General features: G+C 37.7%; 4 protein-coding genes and 1 long non-coding RNA gene across 5 annotated transcripts; 4 read left to right on the top strand and 1 right to left on the bottom strand.

Annotated features, from left to right (window-relative positions):
• Positions 1-394: 394 nt before the first annotated feature.
• On the top strand, positions 395-23,473 carry LOC126785302 (uncharacterized). The gene is made up of 3 exons (XR_007671038.1): positions 395-642; positions 1,133-1,196; positions 23,269-23,473. It is a non-coding gene; the product is annotated as an uncharacterized LOC126785302 (long non-coding RNA).
• Positions 5,357-6,695, top strand: LOC126785299 (probable xyloglucan endotransglucosylase/hydrolase protein 10). The gene is made up of 4 exons (XM_050510940.1): positions 5,357-5,557; positions 5,643-5,743; positions 5,873-6,066; positions 6,213-6,695. Exons 1-4 carry the CDS (start codon positions 5,371-5,373, stop codon positions 6,613-6,615), a joined length of 885 nt encoding a protein of 294 aa, XP_050366897.1. The 5' UTR covers positions 5,357-5,370; the 3' UTR covers positions 6,616-6,695.
• Positions 7,686-9,832, top strand: LOC126785300 (uncharacterized). The gene is made up of 5 exons (XM_050510941.1): positions 7,686-7,820; positions 7,909-7,992; positions 9,038-9,108; positions 9,204-9,266; positions 9,349-9,832. Exons 1-5 carry the CDS (start codon positions 7,757-7,759, stop codon positions 9,631-9,633), a joined length of 567 nt encoding a protein of 188 aa, XP_050366898.1. The 5' UTR covers positions 7,686-7,756; the 3' UTR covers positions 9,634-9,832.
• Positions 12,185-12,984, bottom strand: LOC126785301 (pathogenesis-related leaf protein 6-like). The gene has a single exon (XM_050510942.1). It carries the CDS (start codon positions 12,960-12,962, stop codon positions 12,486-12,488), a length of 477 nt encoding a protein of 158 aa, XP_050366899.1. The 5' UTR covers positions 12,963-12,984; the 3' UTR covers positions 12,185-12,485.
• On the top strand, positions 14,536-18,139 carry LOC126785298 (ABC transporter F family member 4-like). The gene is made up of 2 exons (XM_050510937.1): positions 14,536-14,704; positions 15,826-18,139. Exon 2 carries the CDS (start codon positions 15,837-15,839, stop codon positions 17,982-17,984), a length of 2,148 nt encoding a protein of 715 aa, XP_050366894.1. The 5' UTR covers positions 14,536-14,704; positions 15,826-15,836; the 3' UTR covers positions 17,985-18,139.
• Positions 23,474-23,804: the final 331 nt, after the last annotated feature.

The raw sequence follows: 23,804 nt of genomic DNA, 5'->3' as shown, positions 1-23,804 counted from the left end.
GAATTTTTAGAAACTAAATGTCGAGTATTTTCAAAGTGTTAAACTTGTGAAATTAATTCAAGACGACAATTGGATATTTGCGACATTTCGAAACGAAAACGGAAACGTTCTCGGATCGTTTAATTAGAAAACGTAACGTTACCGCAACGTATAGATCGACTTTTATTCCGTCGCTCGGTTGCGAAAACTTCCTTCACGAAAGTCGTAGAGCTCATCGATACGAATTCGTGGACATGTCATGCGTTCGAATCGGACGTCGGACGCGAAAGTTATTAACGTCGGAAGTTCGTTTCTGATTTTGGAAATAGTATAAAAGGAAGGAGAGGAGATTAAAAATCAGATTTTTCTAAAAATCAGCTCGGGTACTGTTCACCCGACCCAAAAACCTTCTCCGGCCGATTTCTCCACCATCTGACGTCGCCTCGTGTCGTACCACCTATCAAACTGACGGGCTCGACGAGCTCCATCTTTTGGGCTACGCCTTGCACTCCGGCGACAACCACACACGGTGTAGCAACCGCCGGAAGTTACTGCTGTGGCGGCGCCGCCTCCTCCGGCCACCATGGCTCGAGATTCTTGGGGGGTTTTGCTTGTCTCAGTCCCAGCAACATTCCCACAAAAGGAATCGAGCCAAATCGAAGTGTAAGTACCCGAATCAAAATTTCAATTTCTAGGATTTGTGAATAGTGCCGATTTTATGTTCTTAGTTGTTTGGACTGTTTAGGCTCTAGGATTTGTGAATAGTGCCGATTTTATGTTCTTAGTTGTTTGGACTGTTTAGGCTCGTATTTAGACCTTGGTGTCAACTAGGAAGTTGTTGGAAATGTTGTTTAGGTTGTGGTGGTGAAATTTGGTGATGATTGGTGGCGGTCGGTGAACAGTAACGCCGAATGAATAGTAACTCCGCATGAATAGTGATCTGTAACAGTAACTGTGAATAGTGATCTGTAACAGTAAATGTGAACAGTGTCATGGTAAAAACAGTAGCTTTGAACAGTGGTTTAGTAAAAACAGTGATTAGTAAACATGAACAGTGTTCCGTGAACAATGTTTTATGAACAACATTTAGCTGTGCTGAACTCGTCACCTGATATTTTAAGTATCATTTTCTAAGCATTTATCGTGCTATTAGGTGACTGACGAAACGAGTGAGGAAATTACTTTCAGGGTCGTGGAAGTTGCACGCAGGAAAGAAGGTGAGTAAAATCTCACTTATTTACGAATCTACCCTTGCGGTGATTCCAAGATTTTTGCAAGAGTTTTTAATATTGAATTACGACACGTATACAATATAGTGGATTACGTATATATCGTATAAATGGTAATAAGTACATATATATATAGTTTGCTATATTATATACTGTTATGAATTCATTGGAATTGGTCATTTCGAATGACGAGAATTAAATATTGAGCATGTGATGTGATTTTTGTACAATATGAGGTGTGATTATTGTACGTGGTTTTAACATGAGTTTGTTAAAATGTTCTGTCTTCGGACGAGTTTTGTCTTCGGACGAGTTTTTGTCTTCGGACGTGTTTATGAAATATGACATGTATACGATATAATGGATTATATATATATTGTATAAATGGTAAATATGTACACATATATATAGTTTGCTATATAATATACTGTTATGATTTTATCGTGATTTATGTCATTTCGATGACGAGATTTAAATATCGAGCATGTGATTTTGATTTGTACAATATGATGTGAGATTATTATACATGATTTTAACATTGAGTTTGTTAAAATGTTGATTTGTCTTCGGACATGATTTTTGGTACAATATGATGTGAGATTATTGTACGTGATTTTAACATTGAGATTGTTAAAATGCTGATTTGTCTTCGGACATGATTTTTGGTACAATATGATGTGAGATTATTGTACGTGATTTTTAACATTGAGATTGTTAAAATGTTGATTTGTCTTCGGACGTGATTGGTACAATATGATGTGAGATTATTGTACGTGTTTGGCAAGTCGGAACCTAGCCTTTGGCCGGGCGAAAGTTACGATACAGTTAGAGCTCTAGTCTGTCTGCCGTAGTACTGCATGTGAGGTAACGGGTGGTTATCTGCTCATGGGTACTCAGATTATTTTGGATGTTGGGTAGCGGGTGGCTATCCAATATCGGCGGTGTATTACGAGAGGGGTAACAGATGTGTACCAGCGTTCTTGGTACCCGTATTATAAATGCATTTGGGTAACCAGAAAGGTTACTTAATTTCTCATGAGCGCTTCTTTTCATATTTCTTTGGGACAACCAGATGGGCCGTCCATTAACTCATGAGTGCATTTATATTTATTTGATTTCTGGATTTTCGTATATATTGATATGCGAGTTATATATTTTCATTTTACTCATACGAGCTGTAAAGCTTACCGGGTTTGTGTTTACAATCCCGGTGCACCAATTCGATGGTGTAGTGGATAACTTCGCAGGTGTGGATTAGCGGGAATTGACGGACCGCTCAGAGGACTTGAAGTTATTTATCTCCAGCTTGTGTGAGGATTTTGTGTGACTATCTTGTGAGTTTGTTGTGAGGATTACGCAATTCCATTTGTTATAATATTAAATTATAATTTGGGTTGTAATAATCGGTTTAACTGAGTTGTATTTTGAACTCAGAGATGATCCGCTGTGGCATTTTAAATGATTTCGATTCGTTGAAATTGTTTGGTGTTTAACGACTTTGAAATTTTGAGTTTTTAAGCTCGAAATTTTGGGGTCGTTACAAGCTCAATGGTTCTTGCGCAATCTTACATGTCCGAAAGTTAGATTGGAATATTTTCACACATAATCATCTACAGTCGTATAACTCAAACTCACTTTGTCAATCAAACTCACTTTGTCAATCAAATAGCTTGTGAAGTTACATATACATCTTTTCATCATATGCTAATTTAAAATTTTGCTTAATAATTAAGGAATAAAAAGGTAAATAGTAAAATTAGAACATAAAAAAATAGAAAAAATATCTCATATTTTATAAAGAAGTTACAAATCACTACGTGTGAGGTTATTCACACACGTAGGGTGTGTTCATGACTAGTTTTGATTAAACTAATTGATGCAAGCTCGTTTTTCTTTTAAGATACCTCAATGGTTTAATCTTGATAGTCAATTTTGGCTATATTATTGAATTATGTATTTGCAAAATTCTCTATATTGTAAACTTGGAAAATTTACAAATGCCAACCCAAACATTTTTCCAAGGTGATACTCAAGATATAGTCACAAATTTTATCCCACCTCCTTACTAAGATCCTTGATGACAAGATTGCACAGATATACATTGGTTGAAAGAAGACAAGATAATGGCATGCGCTCTATCACCATGGCCCCAAATTTGGTACCCATTCAACGTCAATATATGATATATCATCCTAATCTCTACTGGCTCCTCTTGTTTATGCAGATTTTGATTGCCTCAACATCCAAATCATGAGATTCTTCTATAACCTACAGAAGCTCACTCTTAGCATTAGTCCCCACATGGAAAGGTTGCATGTCTAAGTCTAAATGTCTAATTATAATTTAGTTGTTGGAAAATGAAATGATACAGAACATGAAGACAAGCTCCCAGAATGCCATATTGGCCATCCCCTTCTGGAATCTGACTAAGAACATATAGAGGGGTCCAATTCATCCAGTTGCATTAACAAGAAGCTCTCTTGATATATATATATATATATCTTTTGTCGTCAAACCTTGATATATCAGTCGTCTTTGTTGGAATGATATAGGGGTGGGGGATATGTTGTTTAACTTGGTCTATGGCACTAATTAACCGGCGAAAAGGCCATGCTTACATGTTCTTTTACTTAACCCTTTCTTGTTTGCAATATTAAAATCACATGGAAACCAAGAACGTACTACTCTTTATTAATGACTCCGCGAGACACTTGTATTGCTAATTGGGATGTGAAGTTACCTACATAGTTTAATTGGATGTAATCAAACCAATAGGTTTGCCTAGTTCTAGTGTTTAAGGGTGTTCTTTCTTCATCTTCATTCTCTTGTACTTATTGATCTTATTCTATAACTTACAGAAGAGCAAGCAAGTTCTCAATAGCACAAAAAGAACCTCCGGAAAGACAGTGAGGTGTAGCCGGGGTTCCGGCCGGCTACTCCTCTATTTACTAGAAAAGAATAAGATCCTCATCATGCATGCATGCCACATACTCCAGAGAGCGAATGCGATTGAATGATATAGTCCGGCCGGCTGACCGGTTCATGTTACTACTTACTAGCTAGTTGGACTGTTGGCACATTAAAGCAGTAGGTTAAGTATTCAATTAGTTCACATGTAATGATGTGCAGTTGGATTAACGCTACAGCCACCTTTCAAATAATCTGCTTTTACATTTCGATAGTTTCGGATGAGTTTATGCATTACCAACACTTATAGTACGTAGTGATTAGTGAGTCCTTTCGTTGGTTGTAAAAGATTATATAAATGTTGCTTGCTCTATCAACCCTGATCCATTTTTACCTGTGGCATCATATGATGCATGGTTTAGGTTGGGGGCTAAAAGTAGCAAGTGTATTATGATTCTTTCTTGCAGCTGGAAGATACTTGAGTGTCATTGCTTGGCTACAAATCTTGCCTTTACTTCTGCTAATGACCTCCACAACTGAATTGTTTAACTGTGAACTTTCTGTTCCTACTTCCTACTGAAAGTTGGAACAAAAAAAAAGTTAAATTATTACAGCAATTTAAAAACAAAAGGACTAACAGAAACCCAACTTCTGCACAACTCTGCAAAAGGAGGGAAAGAATAACCTCTCGAAGACCTTATGGACGATGCAAGCGATGCTTGTATAGCTAATTGTAGTTGTCCTACAAAGGAAACAAATCTAGTCAGTTTTTCGATCTTTCTTCACCTTTCTGGTAACCTTATCGATAGATAAGCTCTGATTTGGAAAGCCTAGCTAAGAGATGAAGTTAAAATGGAATCACAGTAGCCCTTACAAAATGCTCAGCTCAATTGTACAAATCAGCTAGTAAAGTTGGGTTATCCATCATAAGATATTTCCAAGCTTTACTCAGTCTACTATTTCTGCCATATGAAAAAGAGAAACAATGTGTTCAGAGTTATAATCACATTCTAATTAACAAGATTATTTCAGAAGATGCTAACAACTAACATTTCTTTGCTTCCCCCTAAAGATATTCTTACACAATAACCTTCCTTCCTTCTGTTACACATTTTCTTTCTTGTCTTTTAAATTAAATGTTCTAAAGCACATTTTTCACCGTTCTCCCATACAATACCTATGTATATATAGTTCCTTCAACTTCTTGTTATCATCCTCCATACATATCACAATCAAAAGAATCCAGAAATTGACCATGACTATATGTCACAGAACTGTCATCTTTCTAGGGATTCTTACTTTGATATCGACTCAAGTTACAAGTGGTTCGGTTGTTTCAACGGGAGATTTCAATAAGGATTTCTTTGTGACATGGTCTCCTAGCCATGTAAACACTTCAGCTGATGGCAAGACAAGGAGTTTGAAGCTCGACCAAGAATCCGGTATGTTCACAATTTAGAAAACTCACATAGTTCTAACAGCATTTGATTTATTTCTGATAATTTGTTTTTCATTTAAACACCGAAGGTGCTGGTTTTGCTTCAAACCAGATGTTCTTGTTTGGAGAAATTGATATGCAAATAAAGCTAGTACCAGGTCGTTCAGCAGGCACAGTCGTAGCTTATTATGTAAGGACTACATGCATTCAAAGTTGTACAAGTTCAGATAATAATCCAGTTAATGTTATATTAATTGCTATTTGCTACAAGGCAATACAAATATATTAATGATCAATCTCGATTAACCGATCAATGCAGCTGACATCTGATCAACCTAACCGTGATGAAGTAGACTTTGAGTTTCTTGGCAATGTTGAAGGCAAACCATATATCCTCCAAACGAACATTTTTGCCGATGGATTCGACAACCGTGAAGAGAGGATCAACCTCTGGTTTGATCCAACAAAGGACTTTCATACCTATTCCATATTATGGAACCTTCATCAAATTGTGTAAGTCGATCACCTTTCAAAGTTCACTACGTGATTTGGAGAATAAGAACCTTTCTGTTTCAAAAACCTTAATTCACAAACTGAGTCCTGCCTTCCATTCAAGCTTTTTGTTAACATTACTGTGTCCTTTCTTTTTGTTGCTATAGGTTTATGGTGGACTGGGTTCCCATCAGAGTATACAGAAACCATGCAGACAAGGGTGTAGCATATCCAAGGTGGCAGCCAATGAGCATCAAAACGAGCCTATGGAACGGCGACAGCTGGGCGACCGGAGGTGGCCGTGACAAAATCGACTGGTCAAAAGGCCCCTTCATAGCTTCATTTAGAAACCACAAGATTGATGCATGTATTTGGAATGGAAATGCTAGGTTCTGCAGGGCAGAGAGCACTACAAATTGGTGGCACCAAGAAAGATACAGCACCTTAACAAATACACAGAGAAGGTTGTTCAAATGGGTTAGGAAGTACCACATGATCTATGACTATTGCCAAGACAAGGAGAGGTTCCAAGGAAATCTTCCAAAGGAGTGTTCTTTACCCAAGTACTGAATACGGATTCATAGAAATAGATGATCCTACACACTATCTATATATTCCTTTTTTTAGCATTACTTTTGTTTTCTTCTCTGATAATTATTCCCTACTGATTATATAGAGGGTATTTGATGAACAGAGGCAACAGTTTGAAAACTTAATATATTACTTCAAAGTATTCATATGATCAATCCTTGGAAGTAAATAAACCTTTTACCGGCTAACTAGTCTTCAGATTTGCAATATGCCAGTATCCTTATTCACTTCTTGGTTTCAATATTTGGGTATGGTATTAGGCTTTGGCCTCCACATTCATGCATTACAAAGAGGACTCGAGTAAGGATGTCGGTGATCAAAATATGTATCGTTTCGGAAATATGTCAAACTCGATGAATGTTAAAACATTAAAATGATGAAAAACTGAGGAATTAAAAGAGGTCTAACATTCTTGAACGAGATAAACAAAAAAGGTTCTTGGCTCTTTGCTCTCTGGCTGCTTAAATTTTATGAAGAAGATGAGGAATGTTTGCGTCAGCCACATTTTTAGGGAATGTGATGCGACTGTTGATACCCTGGCAAAGAATAGCATCACACATGAGCTTTCGTCTGATTATCTTTGATAGTCCCCTTGTCCATGCTGCCTAGGCTTTCCTCGATGTTATTGCTTCTACTTCTTTCCTCGATGTTATTGCTTCTATTTCTAGAGCTAGGAAGTGCTCTTATGTAATCTCTTAAGTTCCTTATTTTTTTGTTTGGATCTTTTTTATCCCATTTGTAACAAAAAAAAGAGTTTTTTTTATTCACGGCAAGAACATGTCCCTATCAAGGCTCCCAATGCTTATGGGCACTCATATGCGCGAGTAGAATGTAGTCCACAACCAGAACTACAGGGTATCCCTACAGAAAAAAAAAGGTTTCTGATGTACAAAATTGTACCACCAAATTATAAACGGGCAGAATGAACAATTATCTATGAAAACATTTATTAATATAAATATATATTTAAAGTTTTGAACAATTGAACTCTATAAAATTTGCGGCCCAAATATTGAGCCCAATAATATTTTGAAACACAAACTATAAATATCTGGAGCATCATCGTCTTGGCCGCTAACCCTGAAGAATCTAAAACCCTAATTAGTCGTCGAAGAGGAAGATGGGAACAACAAGCAAGGACCTTTTGCAGTTGGAGCACAACAAGTCTTCTATTTCACCACTGGGTATCTCTCTTTTTCTCTTTATTGTGCTTAATTTGGAGCTCTCAATCTCATCACCAAGCTCACACTCTGTGTTTGTCTCTGCTTGCAGAATCCACACTTCTTGTTTGTAAAAACAGATCCCAGGCTGCGCAATTGAAGAAGCCCATCATTGGTCCTCCTCCCAAAAGCCAGTGTGCGTTTTCATTTTCTATTTGGGTTTACTGTTGATTCATTCAAGTTTTCTGGTTTTCAATTTGACACTCTAACTATGGTGTTTACTATCTCCTAGTTCTAATAGATTTCGTCTTTTCTTTTGGTTTATTGGTAATAATCATGCTTTTGAGATACATGACAGAAATTTCGTGTGTTAAAGCTAGATTATCTCAATATTGGATCAGTAATTCTTGATTAATGGTTAAGCCATGTTTTCTAGATTGTCATTTTACTCTACAAGTGTATTGATGTGTTCAATCCCTTACTCGGATACTAGACAGAGTGTAATACTATGGTGTGTGATGTCTACTGGAATGTCAAGCTGTAGTCCAAACCCGATTAATACAATCAGATGTTACGTGCCCTTGAGAGCCCAATTGATCTTTTCATTGCTTGTCAAGGTCAATTGTGATGTGCCTTTTTTTTTTGTCCTTATGAAAAAATTACATGACTGATGCTAGGGGAGAATTTTGTTGGAATTGCATAGAGGAGAATTTTGAGTTGTGTCTCAGCAACTGATGCTAGGGCTCCTTTCATCAGATTAGATAACGAGTGTTGAGGGTTAAGGTGATAAAACTGATCAGGAGCTGCTTATTATCTCCATTGGGCCTAAACAGGACATTACATCTCTCCTCTCTCCTTCTAGGCCTTGAAAGAAATAGTGCGTTTTCTTTTGGCTTCCCTCAAACATCATGAAGAATAGAAGAAGATAAGAACATGTAATGGAAAAAAAAACCAACTTTCCTGACCTTCAAATACTAAGTAGATGGTCAGAATTTGTTATCTTTTGTTAATGAAACTTCCATCTTCCACAGTCCACTGAGTTACTCTTACAAGCTGGTAAGAGTTTCAGACATTCCCTTGTTATAAACACTACGAGCTGTAGTTGATCTCTGCTTCTGTTAGCTGAAACTTGTAGGATGCAGTTTATCGTGTTCTTTAGTTGTCTATGCTACCTGTTGTGTATATTATATCAAAATCACTTTGAAAAAAAATGTTGCTCATTTTGTTTGTTTAGCTGGCAGTGTTGGGAAAAATGAGGAACTTCTTGGGAGTCATGGCAGAAGCTAATGAGAAATTGCAGCTTGATGCGAAGGTTAGCATACTCAGCTTGCAATCAATGCCGCATTCCTTATGCTATGCGGGCAACTTTGTTGACACACAGCCTGTTTTCTTATCTTGTGAATGTAGGATAATCCAGAAAAATATGACATCCAATTGCTCACCGGGGATGAATCTCAAGTCGTTAGTATGGTCTCTCTCTTTCTCTCTCTCTCTCTCTCTCAATGATTATTCTATTGGATTTAAAATTGAGTTCTGACACTCTTATTGACAGGACTGTATGTTGGGTGTTGTTGATCTTCAAACGCCTGAGGCTGTGGCTGCCGCAGAAGCTGCAGTTTCTGGTTATCAGCCTGTAATATCAGTGGCGGATAGCAGTAGTGTAGATGAATCAGATGATAGTAGCAGTGATGAAGAAGAAAGTAGTAATGACAATGAAGATGATGAAAGCAATGAGCGGGGTAGGAAAACATCCTTCCCTGACAAAACTAAATCAATGAGTGAAGAGGTTAGTAACAAACGGCCCAAAAAGCGCTCTAAAATTGTCGAGCTTTCATAAAAGTCTTGCGTAACTAGTTCTCGCATGGTAAAGATCAATGGTACGGTACATTGATTTACTGTAGCAGAGGGCTGTATGATGAATTGTAATGGTAATGTATCATTAGAACATATAAATTAAGCTGTATGGAAAGGAAATATTTTGATTAATTCCAGTGCTATGTTTGTAGAAGTCTTTAGGATTTCTCAAAGGCAAAGTTTCATTCTACTTTTTTTCAAGAAAGACTCAGTGATAATATCATAATGCTAAAATTTTGCATACACATTCAAGTAGGGCTGGATTGGTTGGTATACCAGTCTTAATTTTTCAATACCATATACCAACCAATATATATTTGATATGAAAAATCCACAATTTATACTAACCAATAACATTGGTATACCAATTAAGTGGTACGGTTGGTACTCGGTTGGTACTCGGTTGGTACGGTTGGTAATGGGCTTGTACCAACATATTTAAGGCCCAAAAATTTTAAGGCCCAACCCAAATAAATAATAATAAATAAGTGAAATAACAATAGAATTCCAAAGTCTTATATAACTTCAATCAAATTACCAAATACAAAGTCATAAATAGAAAGTCAAAGTCCAAATAGTCAAACTGTTAAAGTACTTATGAATTCTCAAAAAAATTGAAAAAATAAATGATAGGTTTAAATGCGATATATGTTGACATGTTGTAATCAGTGATGGTGCTACTAATAGGTCTAAGCATTTGTACTTGAGAATTCGATTGAATCGATTCATTCATAATTAAATAAAGAAATTGAAGACGAGAAAAATAGTGTACTTGAGAAAGAAACTCAGAGAGATTAGATTAAAGTTAGTAGATATATATGGTTTCACTACTAGAAAAAAACACATTGACACTGATTTTAGTGATTTAGTTAGCACAGACTTTCACATATCTGTAAGTATTACAATTTCAAACGAATAATCGTGTGAAATGAGGATAATTGGACCCACAAGAATTTTGCAATTGAAGAAACCACAGAATTCCGTTTAAAAAAATACTAGAGACAAATTTCAGTGTGGATATAGAAATCTATTCTCACAGTTGTCCGTGGGAACCACAATTAACACAGATTTCGGTGCATACATCTTAATAGTTATTATTTTATATGATTATAGAGTTACAATTATTAGTGCTAAATATATGTGCAAACAGATTTTTGTCTGAATTGATAATTAAGCATGGACATCCGTGTGAGAGTGGCTAATTAACCTCTAACCCTAAAATCTTAAATGCTTTCAGCCTCTCTTTTTCTTTCTCCCTCATAAAATCCCCGATCTTGTTGGCTCAGCTCCCATATTTCACACAACCTCCATCATTAAAGAGCATAGAAGCCCAGAAGGGTGATACTTTCCCACACAAATTCAGATCGGTTCCAGGTTTACTTTTGTTAACCCATATTGTATTAGATCTCGAATTGATTTGTTATTAGATCATAAATCTTTTTGGTGTTGATCTATGGGTATTATCAGCTTGGAGATTTACTGCCATGAATCATGGGATTTTTCTTTAGCACATGTAGTTTCTCTTTGGGCAGTAGTTTCGGATGCCCAGATCTGCAATTCTGTATCTCTCCCCAATTCATAGTTTCATGTGGTTTTCATTTTTAATGGAGGCAGTAGTCCTCAAATATTGTTTTTGTGTTCCTTGTTACCAGAAACTCTATCAAGACTTACCAAAAACCCAAGACAACGACATGAACAAGATCCAGATGTGTAATGGAGTAGATTCATCAATACATCATCAAGAGGCAAAGAGGCACGACATCATTTTCGTGTATAGTTTTTTTTCTTCCAAGAATCACTATTTTGTAGAGGGAATAACTTGTTTGAGAGATTTGTAATGAAGTAAATTCACCAATATAAGTTTGAGATTTGATTTCTACCAAAAATCTAATAATGAGAATGAGTTTGTGGATTTTGGAATATGATTTAAGGAATTATAAATTTATAAAAATTGTGCGAATTGTTTTTTGAATCCGGTCACTTTTTTCACACAGAGATCTGGGAGAGCTCTGATGTTATTGCACACCGTATGAAATATTAAAATACATTTTAAAACCACATAAATTGAATTGCAGTTTTTTATAAACAGAGGGACCCGCAAGTAAAACTCACATATGATCCGTGTGTTAAGAGTATTAGCCCCCCTCCAAACCGCACAGATAATCAATCTGTATGCGCACCGTGGTTATTAGCTTTTTCACACAGATATTCGTGTGAGATATCCTTATTTCACACGGATTAAAATCAGTGTGAAAATTCATTTTGCTATTAGTGTTTGGATTTATTTTTCAATAAATCTACAATTGAAATTTAAAGATATATATATATTTTTTAATTAAATAATTTAATATAATATAAGTTGGTAGGTACGATATACCATGGTATATGAAAAATCTATACCACCTACCTACCATATTTTTAATATTGGTACGGTATACTGTACCATATACCATGTACCAAGTATTTGGTATACCAACATATTGGTATACGAATTGGTTGGAATGGTTTTCTATACCATTGCCACCCCTACATTCAAGGGTATTGCATACACTGATAAGGTGTTTATATAAATAGTGCACCACTATAATGAAGACGTATTGAAAATTTGAAATTCTTTGCAACAGTACAAGGAAACACTGGAAATGGAAGCTAAAACATAAACATCCCTCAACGATCACTTTGAACCAAAACGTGAGACCGCCTCTTATTTTATCCATTGGATGATGTTCATATATCTACCTAGTACCATATATCTCAAAGAAGCTTATTGTATCTTTTGGTTGTAAACAACCTTTTCTCCTGAGATATAATCAGTATGCGTAATTCCTTACGTTCTTAATACGGACGTTGTCCGATGTAGTTGCCTGGGGTATAATAGTTGCATATGACGAACCACCACGAATTGGTGCACTGGACTCTAGCACACCCCACAGTAAGGGAGTTTGCCCAAACCACTTGAGTATAGTGCCGACATTCTTTCCCCCCAGTGCAAGCATTGGAAGCATAGTCATAGTAAGGCTTCTCAGCCACCCACAAGTTCACTGCAGCTGTGCCTGAGAAGGAACCAGTTCCCTTCGCCAAATTTTCACCGTAAGGCCCTCCGGAATGCACGAGATTGCAGTCGCTTATCCTCGAATTGGCGTAGGACTGAGCATAGGCTGCAACAGTGCTGTTCCATATGATGTTTGTCACCCCAACTTGGGCGCGAGCAGTGTTATGTGCATCGAGGTAGTCTTGTTGTGAGTTTTGTGCATGGGAGGGATGAACAACTGCCAACCCTATGAGACAAAGAAATGCAACAAAAAAAGCCATGTTTGTGATAACTGATAACTGATTTCACTCGAAGTAATTATGTAAAGGATTATGAGCTTATGATTATGGGGACATTCTGCTAGGCTATTTATAGGAATTAGGAACACGAATCAAGAGTGTAATATATTATTTATGAACAAGAGTGGGATTAGATTATCAAAAGTATGTTATCAAAAGCATACTTATGCTATCAGTTTAAGCAATCGATTCCTCAAAATTAAACTTCCCCCTTAGACGTAAGACTTTCCATGTCTGTAGGATTAGATTTTGGAATGACGAAATTAAGGAAAGTCAATCACGATTAAAAATTATAATCGGAAGTCATCGAGCTAGGTTTATAATGAATTACGTACCCCAATCTATTTCGTTTCTCATTTCTATTACGTTGGGATACCTGATTGCATAGAAGGCTCTTCAGGTTTGTGACTTTTGTTCAAGTCGAAAGGACAGGTTTCATTCAAGTAGATTTTGTTTATTCTCTTCATTTAGTTTACCTAAAACATCAATCTACTGTTGCCTTCTGATTTATGCCAAGTCTATTAAACTGGGTAATTAGAAAAATTGCCAACTGCCAAGTGGTGTATTGGGCACGTTATTTCTTTTGTTAAAAGAAGGGAGTTCGATAGAAAATTAGAACCAACTAATGTAATATTTCGAGGTTCATTCCCTTATCAAAATAATGCTTTTAGGTTCATTTTCATTTGAATATGAATTGAAAGTAGATTGTGGTACTTTGAATGCCGTGATTAACACATTTTGGAAAGAGCTCCGCTTTCCTCGGACTCTCGTTGAAGGCTCGGACCCCTTAGGGTTTTGGGTGGCGGCAGCAGCGGCTTCCTTCTAGGAAGGCTGTCTGTCGGGAAGTTCTGAGGGTCGGTGTTGCGTGTGACGGTGGCAAAAGAAGGGTGGTGTTCTCTAGTCTCGGGGCGTTTTCTTAAGCTCTCTTGCTTCAGATATCGGGTCGCGTCTTCCAGTTTTCTTCGCTTGCTCCACTTTGCGGTGGTGGAGATTTGCCGGATTTGCAGGTTAGGCGGTGCTAGGCGGAGTTTTCTTAGTTGCTGAGTTTTCTTCGAGGCCTTGCTGCTTGTTCTTTTAGGGTAGTACTTCAAGTCTTCTCCATGGCCCGAGGGGAGAGGACGGCCGCTGGAGCGGTGACGGTTGCGTCAAGCAACCGAGGTCGGCATCCGACCTATTTGGTGCAAGGAGGATGGTGGTAGGGTGTAATACCTTGAAACTTTCCCACACTTGAGATTAACGTCTCGACATTTTTCCGAAATGTCAAGTTAGTAGTTTAACACTTCGATGTTAAGCTACGTGTCACCATAATGGCCAAGAAATATTTCGTAATATTTTTCCGTCGCTCGGTTTTATTTTTACAAATTATTAAAGTTTTATTCTTTTAAAGTATTTTTCTGAAAATTGATTTTTAAGCTTTGGGTTTTATTCTAGGGCTTTAAAGGAGCCCAACCTTTTCCTCTTTGATTCAGGCCCAAGGCCCAAGGCCCGAGCCCAATTCCTCTCTCTTCAAAACCCCTTCAGCTACATTTCTCCTTCACATCCTCTCTTCTCTCTCTCTCTCTCTCTCTCTCCCACCGAACCAGCACATCGACTCCACCGAGTTTCACCGACGCACCGAACCATCTTCTCTGCCATTACCTCCGGCAGACCGTCTGCTTCACTCGCAGCCTCTTCTTCGTATCCCGCCGAACCCCTTCACCTTCGTTTTTCCACCAAGCGCCGCGGTGAGTCCCTCTCTGATCACAGTCTCTCTCTTCATTCCGATTTCATGGAATTCAGTCTCTAAATTCAGAGCTTCAGTTGCAAACATGTATCTGTTTATGGCTCTCTGTGTTTTGATTACTCTTCTGTTTTTATTTTCTTACATGAAATCGGAAGCCGGATGCGGTTTTGTTAGCTTAACAGTGTTTTTCTTATTGATCGATTGGAGCTTGGTTTCTTGTGTAGTTGGAATATGCATGTGTTGTTAGGTCAAGCTGTAACTGAGGTTAGGTATTGGTGAAAGTAGTAAAATGGAGATGGAGGCTGTATTGAGTTGGTTTACGCAACTAGGGTTAGCTCAATTTGCAGCTCAAAAGAGCCTTAGATCTGCTTTGCATAGAAAATTATTGACGTCTATATTGTAATTTTTTGTTATCTACTTTACTATTGTTTCGATTTTGGATTCTGATTTATGCATCAAAATTATTATGTATATCTTTTGGTAAAGCAACTTGAAATTTATGTGTTAATGTCACAGCTAATGTGTTATTGGATTGATTAGAATGGGTCTTTGCAAGACTAGGTGCATGACTGTTTTTGAGTGCAATGTCTGAGATTTGATGTAGGTCTGTAGGTCTATCCTTATAGTAGACATCTGTTGTTTTTTTCGGTCTTTAACTTTGGGATTATGTATGAAGTGGCACTGTGTGTTCGATTCAGTTTATGACTAGCTACCTCGTATAAAGATAGTTCCTTGAGAAAGTTCAGTTTGGATAAGATGCATCTGACCTTGCATGAGAGATATATCTCCTTAATCCGTAGGAATTAAGTTGGAGGCTGATTTTCAAAGTCATGAAGCTTGCTTGTCCTATCTATATATTATCAATTTGCATATGCATGTGCATGCGGGATTGATTATATTTTGAGCTGATAGATTGCGTTATGGTAGATTATTATAGTGATGTAACTCGCGCCAAAAATTATGTACATGAGTTATAGAGACAGATGGAAAGCTTGTGTTCTTATAATCCCTTGAGTTTTAGCGTAGGATTTGTTTTGTATGCTGTACATTCAAGTTATCGTCTTGGATAGAAACTGTCCCTTTATTAGAGTTGATTTCATTTTACTGTTATCTGTTAATTAGGTACTGCTGCAATGGGAAAAAAGAAGTCAGATGAAGCTGGTGCACCCTCGAAGGGTAAGTCAACTGGAAAAGATGCTTCTAAAGATGGAAAGAAAGTTAAAGCTCCAACAGTCTCCTCCATGTTGGCCAACATGGATCAGAAACCTGATAAGCCCAAGAAAGCCTCTTCCTCCACTGCAAAGGCAAAAGTTGCACCAAAATCATCCTACACTGATGGTATTGATCTTCCTCCCTCTGATGATGAGGTGGAAGAGGAACTACTGTCCAATCAGCAAAGGAGATCTGAGTCTAAGACGCTTGATATATCTGTATCTGAGAAAGAGTTAAAAAAACGTGAAAAGAAAGACCTTCTCGCTGCCCATGCTGCTGAACTGTCAAAGAAGGAGGCTCTGAAAGATGATCGTGATGCTTTCACTGTTGTTATTGGAAGCAGAGCTTCAGTGCTTGAAGGGGAAGATGCAGATGCTAATATCAAAGATATATCAATAGATAGTTTTTCCGTGGCAGCTCGAGGAAAGGAACTGCTAAAGAATACATCGGTGAAGATAACTCATGGGAAGAGGTATGGTTTGGTTGGTCCAAATGGGATGGGTAAATCTACCCTATTGAAGCTTCTTGCTTGGAGGAAGATTCCAGTACCAAAGAACATTGATGTTCTTTTAGTTGAACAGGAAGTAGTTGGTGATAATAGAAGTGCTATTGAAGCAGTTGTTTCAGCTAATGAAGAACTTGTCAAGATCAGGGAAGAGGTTGCAGCACTGCAGAATTCAGATTCTGCTCCTGGTGATGGGGAAGAGGACAGTCATGATGATGATGTGGGAGAGAAGCTTGCGGAGTTGTACGAACAATTGCAGCTGATGGGTTCAGATGCTGCTGAAGCCCAGGCTTCAAAGATTCTTGCCGGTTTGGGATTTACGAAGGATATGCAAGTCCGTCCCACTAAATCATTCAGTGGTGGTTGGAGAATGAGAATTTCATTAGCTAGGGCACTTTTTGTGCAACCAACCCTTTTGTTGCTTGATGAACCAACAAATCATCTCGACTTGAGGGCTGTTCTTTGGTTAGAGGAATACTTGTGCCGCTGGAAGAAAACTTTGGTGGTTGTGTCACACGATCGTGATTTTCTTAACACAGTGTGCACCGAGATTATTCATCTGCACGATCTGAAGCTTCATTTCTATCGTGGAAATTTTGATGATTTTGAATCTGGATATGAGCAGCGCCGCAAAGAGGTAAACAAAAAATTTGAAAATTATGATAAGGAGATGAAAAAGGCCAGAAGGAGTGGAAGTCGGGTTCAGCAGGAGAAAGTCAAGGACCGAGCAAAGTTCCAAATTAACAAGGAAGTCTCAAAGAGCAAAGGCAAGGGAAAGGTTGATGAAGAGGACACCCAAGTTGAGGCTCCTAAGAAGTGGAGGGATTATAGTGTGGAGTTCCACTTTCCTGAACCTACTGAGCTTACACCTCCTCTCTTGCAACTTATTGAAGTCAGCTTCAGTTACCCGAACAGGGAAGATTTCAGGCTCTCCGATGTTGATGTCGGTATTGATATGGGCACTCGTGTTGCGATTGTTGGACCTAACGGAGCCGGAAAGTCTACTCTGCTCAACCTTCTTGCAGGTGATTTGGTTCCTACTGAGGGTGAAGTAAGGAGGAGTCAGAAGTTGAGGATTGGTAGGTATTCACAGCACTTTGTGGACCTCCTGACAATGGACGAAACTCCAGTTTCATATCTTCTACGTCTTCATCCTGAGCAAGAGGGATTTAGCAAGCAGGAGGCTGTGCGTGCAAAACTCGGAAAGTTTGGGCTCCCTAGCCACAACCATCTTACTCCTATTGCAAAATTATCTGGAGGACAGAAAGCTCGAGTTGTCTTCACATCGATATCCATGTCAAAGCCCCACATTCTGCTTTTGGATGAACCCACAAATCATTTAGACATGCAGAGCATTGATGCACTGGCTGATGCACTTGACGAATTCACCGGTGGGGTTGTACTGGTCAGTCATGACTCTAGACTCATTTCAAGGGTGTGCGATGATGAAGAGAAGAGTCAAATTTGGATTGTTGAAGATGGTACTGTGGAGAAATTTGATAGAAGTTTTGAAGAGTACAAGGATGAGCTACAAAGAGAAATTAAAGCTGAGGTCGATGAGTAAGGTTTGTATTATTTTTCTTTAAGAGTGTAAAATTTTGCTGATATCTTATATAAAACATGTTATGGCTTCAGTTTACTATCATAATTCGATTTTGTAAGTGGTTTTTTGCTATAATTGGTACATTAGATATCTGAATACACCTTCCTTTATATTGATTATTTGGTATTATATATCTTGGTAGAGAATTCTCAATGCCTTTCAGTCTTTTATAATTCATTGAAGAACTTGTGTCTGATTATGATGGTGAACTGCGAGGATATATCGTTTGCTGCACTTTCCTAATAGTACTGTTGTTTTCTTCTCACACCGATCCAGAAACACTGGAATTTATTGTTTTTGTTTTCTAAATCTTGTATGCAAGATATGGTAAAGAGTTCTTCATACTCTTTCTTCCACCTCCCAAGTAGGTCCTATTAAGTATAATATCTGTGACAGCAATGTTATAAATTTAGAAGTCTTCCAGGGACTTTGATGAGCAAGGCCTCCAAGGAAATTAGGAAGTCGACTGTTCAAACAGAAAGTTCTAAAATCATTTTTCTTACATGATTAACAAATAATTCCAAAAGATCACATCATCTAATCAAATTGAACTATCAAGAGGTGGTGATCGTACTCAAGTCTACAACTTCCAACTACTTGTTGTGTTCCAAAGCAGACCCATTCATGACATTTACCACAAACATCTGATGCAAGTTATGTAACATATATAACAGAAATGAAAAGAATTTCATATAATAACACTTACAATTGGTCAAGTCATACTAGTTAAGTAACCTCACAGAATAGTTATGACCCATCAGTTCTGCAACCTTGGAATAAAGCCAACTTGCCAAAGCTCAAGCAGTTCTGCAAATCTGAAACACACGGTGAATATGAATAATGCGCAAAATTGAAGACCTATATTGTTGCAGGCATGGTCTGCTAAGCCATAAGCAATTTTGATACCCAAAGCTTATGAGAACATGTGACTAACAAGGTTGTATCTTGCCTCAAATCAAACCCTATATACAACTTCTCTTATCTTAATCCAATGTAATTGTCTTCTAGACTAAGTAATAAGATACGCTCCAACAAAATAAGTATTCAACCTTAAGATGCATGGCTCATTGTCAGTATATCAAAGGTGGCTGTAAATAACCTTGAGACTGAGAATGTCGAAATGATTTTAAAACAAAATCAACCGGGAAACTGGGAATGTTGATAACTTGATATCATTTTAAAACAAAATCATGTTCTGCCTCCTAATGTGGATTGTGAAGGTGAACTATGATGCATACTGAAGAAATAAATACATCATAGACTATATTATATGAGCTCTTCAACATGATCTGAACAAAGTTGCTACCCGAAAATTCAAGCAGAATGGGTAGAAATTCCGGGAACAGGTCGGCAATCTATAGAATAGCTAAGAACTGAATGAGACTGTGCCTCAAATGTTGGAAAGGATTACAATCAACGTCTTATTGATTCATCCAAACCTTTTAGCCCAGCTCCTAAAGCATTAATACTGAAACGCGGAACAGTACAAGATACAAATAATTATGTTTTCCTTTGCCTTCCCTCAAACATCATGAAGAATAGAAGAAGATAAGCACATGTACAGGGAAAAAAACCCAACTCTCCTGACCTTCAAATGCTGAGTAGATGGTCAGAATTTGTTATCTTTTGTTAATGAAACTTCCATCTTCCATAGTCCACTGAGTTACTGTTACAAGCTGGTAAGAGTTTCAGACATTCCCTTGTTATAAACACTTAGTGTATCTCTGTTTCCCTTAGCTTAAACTTGTAGGATGCAGTTTATCATGTTCTTTAGTTGTCTATGCTACCTGTTGTGTATATTATATTAAAATCACTTTGAAAATTATTGCTCATTTTGTTTGTTTGGCTGGCTGTGTTGGGAAAAATGAGGAACTTCTTGGGAGTCATGGCAGAACATAATGAGAAATTGCAGCTTGATGCGAAGGTTACCGTACCCAACTTGCAATTAATGCCACATTCCTTATGCTATGCAGGCAATTTTGTTGACACGCAGCCTGTTTTCTTATCTTGTGAATGTAGGATAATCCAGAAAAATATGACATCCAAGCGCTCACCGGGGATGAATCTCAAGTCGTTAGTATGGTCTCTCTCTCTCTCTCTCTCATTGATTAGTCTATTGGATTTAAAATTGAGTTCTGACACACTCTTATTGACAGGACTGTAGGTTGGGTGTTGTTGATCTTCGAACTCCTGAGGCTGTGGCTGCTGCAGAAGCTGCAGTTTCTGATTATCAGCCTGTAATATCAGTGGCGGATAGCAGTAGTGGAGATGAATCAGATGATAGTAGCAGTGATGAAGAAGAAAGTAGTGATGACAATGAAGATGATGAAAGCAATGAGCGGGGTAGGAAAACATCCTTCCCTGACAAAACTAATTCAATGAGTGAAGAGGTTAGTAACAAACGCCCAAAAAGCGCTCTAAAATTGTCGAGCTTTCATAAAAGTCTTACGTAACTAGTTCTCGCATCGTAGAGATCAATGGTACGGTTGTAATAACCCGATTTTTCGGGACGAGTTAATCGACTATTTCTAAAGTTATAAGTTTTCGAAAATATTAAATCGTGTTCGTTCCATTTTGTAACGTCGGGAATCGAAAACGAAAACGTTATCGGAACGCTTAATTTGAAAAACGTTACGTTTCCGTAACAAATATATCGACTTTTATTCCGTCGATCGTTGGTGAAAACTTTCTTCACGAAAGTTGTAGAGCTCGTCGATACGAGTGCGTGGACATGTGACGCGTTTGAATCGGACGTCGGAGGTGGAAGTTATTAACGATGGAATTTAGTTTCCGATTTAGAAATGGGTATATATAGAACTTTTTCTGTTAGGGTTTCCATTTGTGGAAATCCATTTCTCTCTTCTCTCTCTCTCTCTCTCTCTCTCTCTCTCTCTCTCTCTCTCTCTCGGACCGAGCTCACTCTCCCTCATTTCTTTTCTCCTTCTGTTTTTCCTTCTTCACCGAGACCACACCGTCTCTTTCTCCTCCGTCTAGCGCCACCACTCCGGCGAGCCCAACACACGCAGTACCACCATCTTGATCGCCTTTTCATCCTCTTCCAAGCCATGTTCCTCGATCATCCGTTGCACCCACGAATTGGTGAGATTTAAATCAAGGCAGTCGAACACCACCGAGGAAGCTCATCATCTCCGGCGGATTTCGACGATGTTTTCCTTCCTTCTTTGGGTGAGCTTGCCTAAACTCTTCATACCCGATCTAATTTTTATGTCAATTTGATGAACCAGGGACTAATCTCTCTTTTTCCTCCTCTTTTTCTGGGTTTATTACCGTCGGTACACCACCATCACCGTCACCCTTCTTCTTGTCGAAATTGAGAGCTCCTCTGACCCTAATTGATCTAAAAGAGACTTTGAAGCAATCACAGCCATCCAAGGGACAGTGGCAATGAAGAAGGAGGACTGTAGCAACTCGGATTGGAGTCAAGAACAGAGCAGCATCCTCGGCTTGCATTTTTAGTTCTTCAGGTGGCAATTCCGCTCCTAACCCTCTAATTGATGTTTTTCAGTTCTTGTGAAGGCTATATTGATGTTGTGTGCCGAATTGGGAGTGTTAGAATAAGATTTTGGAGGCCGGAGTAGTGATCGGAGACAATGGGGTGAATTCCCCTGTTTTTACCATTTTACGGTTTACCTTTTTACCATTTTACTGTGATGTGAAATGACAAAAATGCCCATGACAGAAAAGTTACTGTTTTACTATTTACTTTTACGGTTTTATCCTAAAATTACCTTCAGTAAAAGTAAAAAGTAATTTTGGAAGGGTAATTCGGTAACTTTTATTTACTAAAACAGTACGTACATTTGAATAGTGATTATACGTACAGAAATACGTAAACAGTATGTATTCGTACAACGATACGTATTGGTTATGTATTTGTACATTAATACGTGATTATTACTGTGAATAGTAATCGTGATTATTACTGCGAATAGTGATCGTGAATAGTAACAGTAACGTGAACCGTAACAGTGAACATTAACACTGAATAGTGACGGGGAACAGTAACTTCGTAAAACCGAAAATCGTTGAACAGTAACCGATTATTACTGTTTCGACATTTAAAGGTTGACGAAACGTTTCTAAATTTCTTTTCTTATCTTTTCAAGGTGATCGATAAATCAAGGAAATGAATTATCTTCGGAAATTGTGGAATTACACTCGAGTTGAAAAGGTGAGTAAAATCTCACTTATTTACGAATCTACCCTTGCGGTGATTCAAGATTTTGCAAGAGTTTTTAATATTGAATTATGACACGTATACAATATAGCGGATTACATATATGTCGTATAAATGGTAATAAGTACATATATATATAGTTTGCTATATTATATACTGTTATGAATTCATTGGAATTGGTCATTTCGAATGACGAGAATTAAATATTGAGTATGTGATTTGATTTTTGTACAATATGAGGTGTGATTATTGTACGTGGTTTTAACATGAGTTTGTTAAAATGTTTTGTCTTCGGACGAGTTTTGTCTTCGGACGTGTTTATGAAATATAACATGTATATGATATAATAGATTATATATATTGTATAAATGGTAAATATGTACATATATATATAGTTTGTTATATAATATACTGTTATGATTTTATCGTGATTTATGTCATTTCGATGACGAGATTTAAATATCGAGCATGTGATTTTGATTTGTACAATATGATGTGAGATTATTGTACGTGATTTTAACATTGAGATTGTTAAAATGTTGATTTGTCTTCGGACGTGATTTGGTACAATATGATGTGAGATTATTGTACGTGTTTGGCAAGTCGGAACCTAGCCTTTGGCCGGGCGAAAGTTACGATACAGTTAGAGCTCTAGTCTGTCTGCCTTAGTACTGCATGTGAGGTAACGGGTGGTTATCTGCTCATGGGTACTCAGATTGTTTTGGATGTTGGGTAGCGGGTGGCTATCCAATATCGGCGGTGTATTACGAGAGGGGTAACAGATGTGTACCAGCGTTCTTGGTACCCGTGATATAAATGCATTTGGGTAACCAGAAGGGTTACTTAATTTCTCATGAGCGTCTTATTTCATATTTCTTTGGGACGACCAGATGGGCCGTCCATTGACTCATGAGTGCATTTATATTTGTTGATTTCTGGATTTCCGTATATGTTGATATGCGAGTTATGTTTTTATTTTACTCATACGAGCTGTAAAGCTTACCGGGTTTGTGTTTACAATCCCGGTGCACCAATTCGATGGTGTAGTGGATAACTCCGCAGGTGTGGATTAGCGGGATTTGACGGACCGCTCAGAGGACTTGAAGTTATTTACCTCCAGCTTGTGTGGGGATTTTGTGTGACTATCTTGTGAGGTTGTTGTGAGGATTATTCATTTCCATTTATTATAAAGTTGAATTATAATTTGGTTTGTAATAATCGATTTGACTGAGTTGTATTGAGAACTCAGTGATGATCCGCTGTGCACGTTAAATGATTTCGATTTCATTGAAATTGTTTTGTGTTTAACGACTTTAAAATTTTGAGTTTTTAAGCTTGAAATTTTAGGGTCGTTACAACGGTACATTGATTTACTGTAGCAGAGGGCTGTATGATGAATTGTAATGGAAATGTATCATTAGAAGTTTAGAACATATAAATTAAGCTGTATGGAAAGGAAATATTTTGATTAATTCCAGTGCTATGTTTGTAGAAATCTTTAGGATTTCTCAAACGCAAAGTTTCATTCTACTTTTTTTCAAGAAAGACTTGAAAGGTATGCTGATATGCAGTTTGAGCGATAA

Source organism: Argentina anserina, chromosome 2 (genome assembly GCF_933775445.1).
Source record: "Argentina anserina chromosome 2, drPotAnse1.1, whole genome shotgun sequence".
In the NCBI taxonomy this organism is placed as follows: Eukaryota; Viridiplantae; Streptophyta; class Magnoliopsida; order Rosales; family Rosaceae; genus Argentina; species Argentina anserina.
Note: the sequence above shows the minus strand (reverse complement) of the source record. Positions and strands in the feature narration are given on the sequence as shown.

Bases quoted from the DNA above. Each gene is read 5' to 3' on its own strand.
- LOC126785300 (XM_050510941.1), top strand. From the start codon at position 7,757: ATGGGAACAACAAGCAAGGACCTTTTGCAGTTGGAGCACAACAAGTCT. The intron at 7,821-7,908 runs GTATCTCTCTTT...CTCTGCTTGCAG, and splicing joins GTCTTCTATTTCACCACTGG to AATCCACACTTCTTGTTTGT. The intron at 9,267-9,348 runs GTCTCTCTCTTT...TCTTATTGACAG, and splicing joins AATCTCAAGTCGTTAGTATG to GACTGTATGTTGGGTGTTGT.
- LOC126785298 (XM_050510937.1), top strand. From the start codon at position 15,837: ATGGGAAAAAAGAAGTCAGATGAAGCTGGTGCACCCTCGAAGGGTAAG.
- LOC126785299 (XM_050510940.1), top strand. From the start codon at position 5,371: ATGACTATATGTCACAGAACTGTCATCTTTCTAGGGATTCTTACTTTG. The intron at 5,558-5,642 runs GTATGTTCACAA...TAAACACCGAAG, and splicing joins GAAGCTCGACCAAGAATCCG to GTGCTGGTTTTGCTTCAAAC. The intron at 6,067-6,212 runs GTAAGTCGATCA...TTGTTGCTATAG, and splicing joins TGGAACCTTCATCAAATTGT to GTTTATGGTGGACTGGGTTC.
- LOC126785301 (XM_050510942.1), bottom strand. From the start codon at position 12,962: ATGGCTTTTTTTGTTGCATTTCTTTGTCTCATAGGGTTGGCAGTTGTT.